General features: G+C 38.0%; 1 protein-coding gene across 1 annotated transcript in view; it reads right to left on the minus strand.

Annotated features, from left to right (window-relative positions):
- Positions 1 to 8765, minus strand: part of atg10 (ATG10 autophagy related 10 homolog (S. cerevisiae)) — a 77542-nt gene extending 68777 nt beyond the window's left edge. The window contains exons 1-2 of the mRNA XM_039757979.1: positions 8730 to 8765; positions 5527 to 5653 (exon numbers count right to left, since the gene is read on the minus strand). Coding sequence (XP_039613913.1) covers positions 5527 to 5649 — 123 coding nt within the window. The 5' untranslated portion in view covers positions 5650 to 5653; positions 8730 to 8765. The remainder of the gene's footprint in view (positions 1 to 5526; positions 5654 to 8729) is intronic.
- Positions 8766 to 11299: the final 2534 nt, after the last annotated feature.

Below are 11299 nucleotides of genomic sequence, written 5' to 3' on the forward strand. Positions count from 1 at the left end.
TACAAGTTTAATGAGAGGACGAGGATATAAACGAGAGTTTTGATCACTTTATAACTAAGTTAAAATTGTAGGTGAAGGGGTGTGCTTATGCAAATTCCGAGAGACTGTGTTTGTGGGGATTGAAAGTTAAGGCGGGTGGGGGAGTCACGTCATCATCTCCCCTCCCATTCATCTAATTTCGGTCTGAGCTGAGCTCTGCAGCTAATGCCGTCTTCCGAAGCAACTTGGTCAGACTGCCACCAAATACTCACAGAAAAATCCACAAGTTAATACACACGCTGTCTCTATAGAGTTTCTCCACACTGAATCCTCCAGGCACTACTTACAAAAGGTTACATTGACAATCGTGTTACGCTATTTTTAAAATCTTTCCTTTTCTTAGCACAAGCACAGCTGAGAAGCTTCATGCATGTGCTCCATAACGCTTAAAAATAATGCATTTAATCACACTTTGCATTACAAGCACAGGGGAGCTTTTGTCAATGCATGATTTCCTGGTACACAGATTACATTGATCAGCGCATCCCGATTCATTTTACCCTCGCACCACCTTAGTTTGAGAAGAAGTATGAAAAATATGAGGTTAACACAGAAAAACATCACCAATTCAAGCTTTATGAATAATCGATTCGCCATCAATAATTGTTTTGGTAAAGCCATCCTCCTTTTTATAATTTTTCCCGCCACTAGCCGTGATTAAATGAATGGTAAATAAAGTAAGAGCAAAGCGAGGGTGACTTATTTAGGCAGGCATATATATGACAGCAACACTCATGACAATGTCAATCATGTTACGCTATTATTAAAATGTTTCCTTTTCTTTTCATTACTTCTTTAACACACTACTTCTCGCAGCGAGGCGGGTATTTTGATATATATATATACATATATATCATATAATATATGAATGACCTCCAAAGAGCTGAGACTTTTGATATCATGAACGTGTCTGCAAAAACTGTGGTCTCCTGCCCTGCAAAAGTCGAGCAGCCAGCGCGCTGCATAGCTGTGCCGCCTTTGAGACGCTGACTGCGCTTCTGCCTTAAGTCAAAGTGAGCACTTTTAATTTTTTCATCCTCCCTGCGCTATAGCCCAGACAAGTGCAAACACGGACCCCTTTTCTACACCACGGAAAAATAATATTAAGGCGATTCACACTTTCTTTGCACGATACGATTATGAGGTTCTCACCCGATTATGAAGACACGCACACGCAGTAGAGGACTGACAGTGCCATCACAGCCGATTAATGGCAGGACGCCTCACCAGTCTACACAAGACCCACCGCGACTGTCCCCAAAAGGCGATCATAACGTCAGCGAACACATCTCTATACTATATAAAAGAAAAAGGCAACTTTCCTTTCTTTACAACTTTTTCCTTTTATCCCAAACCAAAGCCTTTCGCTAACACTGCAGAGGACACAAAAATAATTTTCTTTAAATGCCGGTAAGGCACATTACCAGAGGCACAAATTTGAACGCTCACATAGAAAATGTAATTTCTATACCACAGCCGCCGTGTAGCGCCTTTCAAAAGGGATCTACTACCGAGAGATGATCCATATACATTTTAGCTGCTGTTAGTTACTTACCTGTTGTATTACACATTCTTTAAAATGTAGTTTACCCGCAACCACTCCAGTTGTGCTCAATGTACCTGTACTTCTTAAAACGCTAATGTTTTACTGTTTAATAACTTAGACTATATTTTATTATTTCTCCCTTGCACTCAGTGACCAAAGCTATACACACACATACTGTATATAAAAGCTATACACACAAGTATATGTATGTGTATATATATGTATGTATGTGTATATATATATATATATATATATATATATATATACATATATATATATACACATACATACATACATACATACACACATATATATATAATTTGTGTGTGTATGTATGTATGTGTGTGTATATATGATGTAGATAGGTATGTATATATATATATATATGTGTGTGTATATGTAGATATGTATATAGATATGTAGATATGAAGATATGTATGTGTATATATATGTGTATATATGTATGTATGTATGTATGTATGTATGTATGTATGTATGTATGTATGTATGTGTGTGTATATATATATATATATATATATATGACAGCAGCAATCCAAGCTGTGAGAAAACAGTAAAAAGGAGGCGTGTCAGACGTCGTGGTACATTTTCTGATGCAGCTACAAAACAACTTTGTGACGCTGCCAAATACACAAACCAATTACTTTGACAATCATGTTATATTATTTTTAAAATGTTTCCTTTTCTTTTTCATAACTTCTTTAACACACTACTTCTCCGCTGCCAAGCGCTATATATATATATATATATATATATATATATATATATATATATATATATATATATATATATATATATATATATATATATATATATATATAGAGATATATATATATAGATAGATATGAGAACAACAATACTCACCTTGCTGTCATTTTTTCCAGAAAGTACAATTGTTAACCCAAAAATAGTGAACAGGAATTTCCCAATACTTGAGCATCTTGATTGAACTAAAACTACGTGATAAGTTTAGTATCTCTTATAGCTGCTCTCTCTGCTGCTTGGACTTCATTCCCTGCTCGAAAACAGACATTTTGCTCGTGCTCCAAATGAACCGGCAACCAACAAATTGTGTGGCTCTGATTGTGCATTGGAAAGCAAAATATTCTCCAAATGGCTTCTGCAGCAATGACGTACCGTGAATCCACATACATTCGAGTTTCATCATGATCATTTGTTTCAGACAATGAAACAGCACAATCATAGCCCTTGTAAACGTATTTGAATAAATACTTAACGCTATTTACTGTAGCGCAGATTTCAACATTTATACGGCAGTTGTATCGTAAGCATAAATAAGGATTGTATGGTACCACCCAGCTATTGTCAATTGGACAATCTGGTACAACTTGCAATTCATTTGTCTGTCTTCTCATATACTTAAGATATCCATTCACGTTTCCAAGTGTAACTTCTTAGAAATCTTTGGGGAATCCCTTAGAACTTTTGCCAGACCATACATGGACTGTTTGGATTCGTATTGCCACATGGTGTATGGATCATATTTCTTTAAAAGAATTCTCATGATCTGGAATTTCAGCTTTCACTATTTTATTAATGTCATCTTCTGTGCGAATTCTGGAATCATCATCAAGGATTAGCAAAATATGGGCATTCGGCAAACCTCTCTTCTGAAACTTCTTCTGTAATTTCTTTCCATTTAGGATTGCAAGTCATAGTGATAAATAGATCAGGTTTGCCAAACTTTCTAACGATAGCCATTGCATCTTGATAATGCTGCTGCATATTACATGGGCTGCCTTGAAAGCTAGATGGTAAAATAACCGCTTTTCCAGCAGGGTAATCTACCACGTCTGCATCACGATTTATGTACTCCATCAGCGACTTGTAGTTATCAGCCCTCAGTGCAGGTTGGTTGCATTTTATTCTGCTTGAACGTAAACGTCAACTATGTGTTGTTGAGTTAGCCTTCCTGCATTGATTAATGAATTAAGCTTGTCTCTTACTGAGAATCTGTAGGAAAAATATTCTTTCATTGATACACGTGATCTTTACTGTGCTTGACATTTTTTATATCTGGAAATTCCAGCACTTCATCCTTCCTGGCCAGGTGGAAACAAAATGGGGTATGTCAAAGTATCAAGTTTAGGAAAACAAATGTCTACGCGTTGGAATTTAGGTTGGTTAGTTCCATCAGGACGTAAATGCATGACAATATCGCAGTCAAATGGAGGCTCACTGTGTTTACTTTGAAACACAATTGCCACTTCATTAACGGTGGGAACAATGTATTGTCTTGGATCCTGTTCTTTGTCCTTTATTAACAGTAAGGCAATTTTATTTGGTACTACACTTTCCGCCTCTGCTTTTGCACTGGCCTCTTTTTCAACCTCATGTAGCATTTTTATAGACTTTGCTAATGGGTGATTGTTTATGACTTCAGCTACGTTTCTCATTATCAGCTCTGTGCATTGCTTGTCTTAGGGAAGGTTCATTCATTGATAAACTGTGTCATCTAGATCTAATACATAAATTTGGGCAAATCTGCAGTCGTGATTTGGCTCAGGGTGCACTGTTCCAATCCGATGCAATATTTGTCCACACATGCGAAAGCAGTATGAGCCATTCCCAGGTGGTGGCTTGATATTTACCCCGGTAGATGCAAAACCAATAGAACTATTGTAGGATTTAATGCACTCCATAAAGCTTTTACTTTCGGTACATCATTAGTCAAAAGCTTCTGTAAATATTCAGGATATTCATCCAAAGAAGGCAGCTTTTTCTTTGTTGGAATACTGAACGTCTTAAACCTTATAAACGACTGTCTGCAGTTTCCTTTGATATTCTTTGTGATAACCAATTGTGCAAGCCTTCCAAATGCTTCTCCCGTTGTTCTGTTGTCTCGTTTGCATGCCTATCCGATACCTGAGCTCTTTCTTTTTGGAGCCGTGCCTCTTCTGCTTCTGGTGTTTCAGAAGTGCATTGTAGGCGCTTTCGTTCATTGTTTTTATCCATGCGGGCTCGTTTTTGTATTTCCGATTGTCCAGCTATTTCTTTTTGGAGCTGTGATTCCTTTGCTTCTGCTGTTTCAGAAGCACGTTGTAGGCGCCTTTGTTTATTGTTTTTATCCATGCAGTCTCATTTTTATTTTTCTGTTGCTGTGTCGTTAGCTTTTAGGAATCATAATTGAACTTACTTTTAACACTGAATTACCCTAATGTGATTCAAATATGCCACACTGACTGCTGGCACAGTGGATTACAGCCCACTGGCTGCTGGCACTGTGTAGTGGAGTAGCTGCTGCCACTGTAGAGTGGAATAATGCTGGCACTTTGGAGTGGAGAACACTGACTGCTGGCAGTGCACGCTTTACCTGAAGTTTAGTTTACAGGTTGTGTTGTGTTGTTTGGGCGCCATCTACTGACTCTGGAAAGCCGCTGGGTTTGACTTTGGGAAGCTGCTGAGTTTGACTCTGGGGCGCAGAGGCACAGTTCATGTGTGCTTTCGGTGCTTCTAGCCTCTAGCATCCGTGCATATATACAACCTTCATTTAGTAATATATTCTAAATCAAGAGGTGTTACATTTTTTTCAAAAGCCTTGAAGTTCCATATACAACTCCATCTTACATAAGTGTACATAGAATGATTCCTAAACAAAGGATTTGCGTAATTACCAAGACTTTGGCCACTAGTGCATTATGGAAGAATGCAGCCTACCCTGCATACTTCAATGAACAAAGGAGAAAAAAGCAAATAACGATATCACATATCTTTTACAGAAAACAGTAATAATGAAGAAGATGCTATTTGTTTGCAAATCAAACCCCATTTTTACTGAAAAGCATAATAATTCTAAAAGAAAAATATATGTTTTGCAAGGACAGTTTCTTTATACTCCATAAAAAATTAGCACAATAACTACTGCTCCATCATCAAAGTTGCTGTACTACAAAAATTCTTACCTCAATGCTCTCCCATACCCAGCCATCTCCAATAGCTTTAGAGTGTTGAATAAAGTTGTGACAAGAAAGCTGGAATGTCTTCTCGCCCAGGTGTAAATCTGTATTACAGGAATCATAATCCATCTGTCTTTAAAACAAAGACATATATTTGTTAAAAAAAAACTGTACAACGGGATATAGAGAAATCTACAATAAAAATCTCTAATCATGTTGTTCCAAGAATCATAATAGGTAGAGAGGGAAATAAACAATAATGGTATAATTTTATAGTCTTCCATCTAAAATAATTTGCAATAATTTAATCTGAATATATTGTACTAGAATTTCCACTGCAATTTAATTCAGAACATAATCTAAATGTACAATTTTTATTCATGAATCTATTCTCAGCAGTCATAAAACTTTTCAATGACACAGTCTCATATGTGTTAAACTTCCACTTACAAGCACGAAAGACATCAAATTTTATTGTAAAATGCATGGTTGTCATTTACTGAAAATTAACATTACTATTCTGAACTGTTATGTGCCAGAAACGAATGTCTCTTCCCTTATTAGCTGTTAGCAAGGATACTGAAAATACAAAAAAAGGAATAAAAACATAGGAAAAGGGGTCAGACATCCTTATCCTCTTACATCTTTAACATCACTCTCTTGCTTTGAACTTCTTTTTATATCAAATGTCTATGTTCTGTTTATATACTGTATGTACAATACATTTTACCATTAAGACTTATATTATTTCATTTTTGTTTTGAATTGCGATGTGATTGGCAACAGCTCATTGATTTAGTATTATTTATTTTCCAAACCAGGAAATGTGTTAAATTTTTGAGAAAGAACATAATTAAGTAAAATCACTCCATCTTGTGTTTCAATTCAATTCAGTGCATTTTGCTCAGGGCAGGCAAAGGACACTGTGACAAATTCTAAGATAAAATACAAACACAAACTTTACAAATCACTGATTACATAAGGAGTACACAAAAAGACACAGATGTGATTAAACAGAAAGGAGAGCAAAGTAGTTTGAAACTGGTTAGCATAAACAGAGACTAGTATAAGTTGTCCATTAATTAATTGCTCAACTACGGCCAGTTTTTCAACTAAAGAAGAGCAAAATGTTTACAGAATTAAACATAAAGTACTTAATGAAAATATACTTATCATCCAGTACAGCAGATAAATAACACTTGGAGTATTAGGATTATTCAAAACATTTACAGTAGGGCACACAAATGACAGCTATATAATTTATACCGAAATACAAACTAGGCATCACGAGGTAGCATATTTACAGAGGAGAGATCACTTGTCTTTGAAGAGGGTGTTATTGTTGGTGTAAGGTTAAGTGAATTGAGAGTTTGCCATGAGGGGCCATTTACTACTGGATGTTAACTTAAACAAATCATGTTGACAGAAAAAACGTTGTCATCAACGTATTGTGTCTCACATCTTTACATCTCTTAAAGTAGTGATTCTTAACTGGTGGGTTGCGACCCAAAAGTGGGTCGTAAACCCATTTCAGTGGGTCACAGGCCTTTGCCTGGGCAAACAAATGTTAAGAAAAAATAAACAGACTGCTGTCTGTTCACACTTCTTAACAGTAGGTGGCAATAATGCCCGGTAATGAGAGTTGACAACCGCCATTTCACACCATAGAAAAAGACCCGCAAACTTTGTTTTTATATGCTAATGTAGTATGGTAAAACACAGGTACAACGCAGAATATATTAGATATGGACTTTCTTATATAGACGGCAAAGGAGAACAAAAACCTCAGTGTGTTTGTGCAGTGAGGTGTTGGCATGTGAAAGCATGAAGCCACCAAAACTGAAGCGGCATTTGGAAACAAAACACCATTATCTCAAAGATAAACCCGTTGAGTACTTCAAAAGACGACTTCAAGACCTGAGGACATCACAAAAGTGTCTTGCTTCTTTGTGCTGAAAGCAAGAACAGGCACCCTCTGTGCATCTTACCTGATGGCACATCATATTGCAAAGTTAAAGAAGCCCCACACCATTGCAGAGGACATCATCTTACCTGCAGCCATGGACATGGTCAGAGAGATGTTGGATCAATCCGCAGCAGATAAACTAAAAACTATACCTCTGTCAAATGACACCATTAGTAGGCAAATTGAAGACATGTTGGATGACATCAAACAACAGACTACAGCTTGCATTAAAGCAAGTGGTAATTTTGCCTTATAAATGCACGAATCAACAGATATAACAAACAAAGCAGTTTTACTCATTTACGTGAGACATGTGTGGGACAGGGACTTACAGCAACAATTTCTCTGCACAAGAGAGCTCCCTACTACTACAACTGCAGAGGACATTTTCAGCTCTGTGGACTTGTATTTGTGTTCAGTGGGCCTGATGCCGCTGCCTCCATGACAGGAAAAAACTCGGGGGTCATGGGGAGAATACTTGAGAAAGCTCCAAATGCAACTTGGAACCACTTTTTTAACATTGGGAGGCCTTGGCAGCAAAGGATATGGTACCAGTGCTTCATGGAACATTAAAAGATGTCAGCCAAGTGGTAAACTACATTAAACAGAGTGCAAAGAACACCCGATGTTTTCAGAAACTGTGCCGATATCATGGTAGTGAGCATGTACAGGTGTTGTATCATGCCAAGGTACGCTGGCTTTCGAGGGGAAAGGTACTGTCCCGTTTTTATGAACTATGAGCTGAAATCACAACTTTTCTTGCCCAGAACAATTCGCCACGTGCGCCAGTGTGTGACTTGCTGATGTGTTTGAACAATTAAACACATTAAATGTGACTGTGCAGGAGAGGGGGCACAACATTTTTGAACATTATGACTAATTCAATGCTTTCAAAAAAAGATCTCCTTATGGGCAAGTTCTAAAAACCGACTCGACATGTTCCCCAATGCCTGTCATGAGGGACAGCAACTGGAAGCGGCAGGAAAAAATGTAATGAGGAAAACAACAACAACATTTATTTATATAGCACATTATCATACAAACAGTAGCTCAAAGTGCTTTACATAATAAAGAATAGAAAAATAAAAGACACAATAAGAAAACAAAATAAATCAACATTAATTAACATCGAATAAGACTAAGGTCCAATGGCCAGGGGGGACAGAAAAATAGTTGGAGAAAAAAATAAAATCTGTAGGGATTCCAGACCATGAGACCGCCCAGTCCCCTCTGCGCATTCTACCTAACATAAATGAAACAGTCCTCCTTGGATTTAGGGTTCTCACGGAAGGGCTTGGTGATGATGGTCATGTAGACTTCTGACTTTTAATCCATCCATCATTGTTGGAGCATCATGAAGCTTTGAGTAGGTGGAGGTGGCGCAGGCCATCACCACAAAGAAACCGGAAAAAGAAACAGAAAAAGAGAGTAGGGGTCAGTACGGATTTTAGAGCCACCATGAGTAATTATTATGAGGAAACTGAACATACAGAGTATCAGGATTAAGTTAAATTAAGTTAGATTGAAGTAATAAAAAGGCCATGTTAAAGTAATGTGTTTTCAGCAGTGTTTTAAAGTGCTCCACTGTATCAGCCTGGTGAATTCCTATTGGCAGGCTATTCCAGATTTTAGGTGCATAGCAGCAGTAGGCCGCCTCACCACTTCTTTTAAGTTTTGTTCTTGGAATTCTAAGGAGACACTCATTTGAGGATCTGAGGTTACGATTTGGAATATAAGGTGTCAGACATTCCGATATATAAGATGGGGCAAGATTATTTAAGGCTTTATATACCATAAGCAGAATTTTAAAGTCAATCCTGAATGACACAGGTAACCAGTGTAGTGACATCAAAACTGGAGTAATGTGTTCAGATTTTCTTTTCCTAGTTAGGATTCTAGCAGCTGCATTCTGCACTAGTTGCAAACGATTTATGTCTTTTTTGGGTAGTCCTGAGAGGAGTGCGCTACAGTAATCTAGTCGACTGAAAACAAATGCGAACTAATTTCTCAGCATCTTTCAGTGATATAAGAGGTCTAACTTAGCTATGTTTCTTAAGGGAAAAATGCTGTCCTAGTGATCTGATTAATATGCATTTAAAATTCAGATTACAGTCAACAATTACCCTAAACTTTTTACCTCCGTCTTGACTTTTAATCCTAATGTATCCAGTTTATTTCTAATAGTCTCATTGTATCCATTATTGCTAATCACTAAGATTTCAGTTTTCTCTTTATTTAACTTGAGAAAATTACTATTCAGTGGGCGGCACGGTGGCGCAGTGGTAGCGCTCCCAGTTAGGAGACCTGGGTTCGCTTCCCAAGTCCTCCCTGCGTGGAGTTTGCATGTTCTCCCGTGTTCGCGGGTTTCCTCCTGGCGCTCCGGTTTCCTCCCACAATCCAAAGACATGCAGGTTAGGTGGATTGGCGATTCTAAATTGGCCCTAGTGTGTGCTTGGTGTGTGGGTGTGTTTGTGTGTGTCCTGCGGTGGGTTGGCACCCTGCCCAGGATTGGTTCCTGCCTTGTGCCCTGTGTTGGCTGGGATTGGCTCCAGCAGACCCCCGTGACCCTGTATTCGGATTCAGCGGGTTAGAAAATGGATGGATGGATGGAAGTTACTATTCATCCATTCTGAGATACCAGTCAGACATTGTGTTAGTGAATCAAGAGAATCGGGGTCATCAGGTGCTATTGATAAGTACAGCTGTGTGTCATCAGCATAGCTGTGGTAGCTCACGTTGTGCCCTGAGATAATCTGACCTAACGGAAGCACGTAGATTGAGAAGAGCAGCGGACCCAGGATAGAGCCTTGTGGAACACCATATCGGATCTCATGTGTCTTCGAGTTGTAATTACCACAACTAATAAATATTTTCTCCCTGTCAGGTAGGATTCAAACCAATTTAAGACACTGCCAGAGAGGCCCACCCATTGACTGAGGCGATTTCTAAGAATATTATGATCAATGGTGTCAAATGCAGCACTCAGATCTAAGAGGATGAGAACAGATAAATGGCCTCTGTCTGCATTCACTCGCAAATCATTTACTACTTTAACGAGTGCATTTTGTGTGCTGTGATTTGTTTTAAAACCCGACTGAAATGTATTAAGAATAGCATGTTTATTGAGATGGTCATTTAACTGCATAAATGTCTGCCTTCTCCAGAACTTTACTTAAGAAAGGCAGGTTAGAGATGGGTCTAAGATTTTCAAGAGCCGAGGGGTCGAGATTATGTTTCTTAAGAAGGGGTTTAACTACAGCAGTCTGGGAAGACCCCCGTATCTAATGACGAATTTACTATGTCCAGAACATTATCAATTAGCACGCCTGATACTTCTTTGAAAAATCTTGTTGGTATTGGGTCAAGGACGCAGGTGGAGAATTTTAATTGAGATATTATTTTTTGTAAATCAGGTAAATCTATCCTAGTGAAAGAGTTTAATTTGTTTATAACAGGATGCTGGGGTTTAGGAGGATCCTTAGTGTTGGAGGGATATATTATGTTATTTCTAATATCATTCATTTTTTGATTGAAAAATACAGCGATAGCCTCATAGGTTTTACTGGAAGTACTTAGGAGGCATTCCTTTGAGTTACCTGGGTTTAGCAGGCGATCGATCGTAGAAAATAAGACTCTGGGATTACTAGCATTGTTATTTATAATCTTGGAGAAATAGCAGCGCCTCTCAAGACGGACAGTGTTATTATATTCTGTTATTTTAACTTTTAATATTTCATAGTGGATAGTTAGTTTAGTCTTCCTCCATTTACGCTCAGCTCTGCAGCATGTTCTCTTTAAATCCGACACTCTTTG

This window comes from Polypterus senegalus, chromosome 7, assembly GCF_016835505.1.
Source record: "Polypterus senegalus isolate Bchr_013 chromosome 7, ASM1683550v1, whole genome shotgun sequence".
Lineage (NCBI taxonomy): Eukaryota > Metazoa > Chordata > Cladistia > Polypteriformes > Polypteridae > Polypterus > Polypterus senegalus.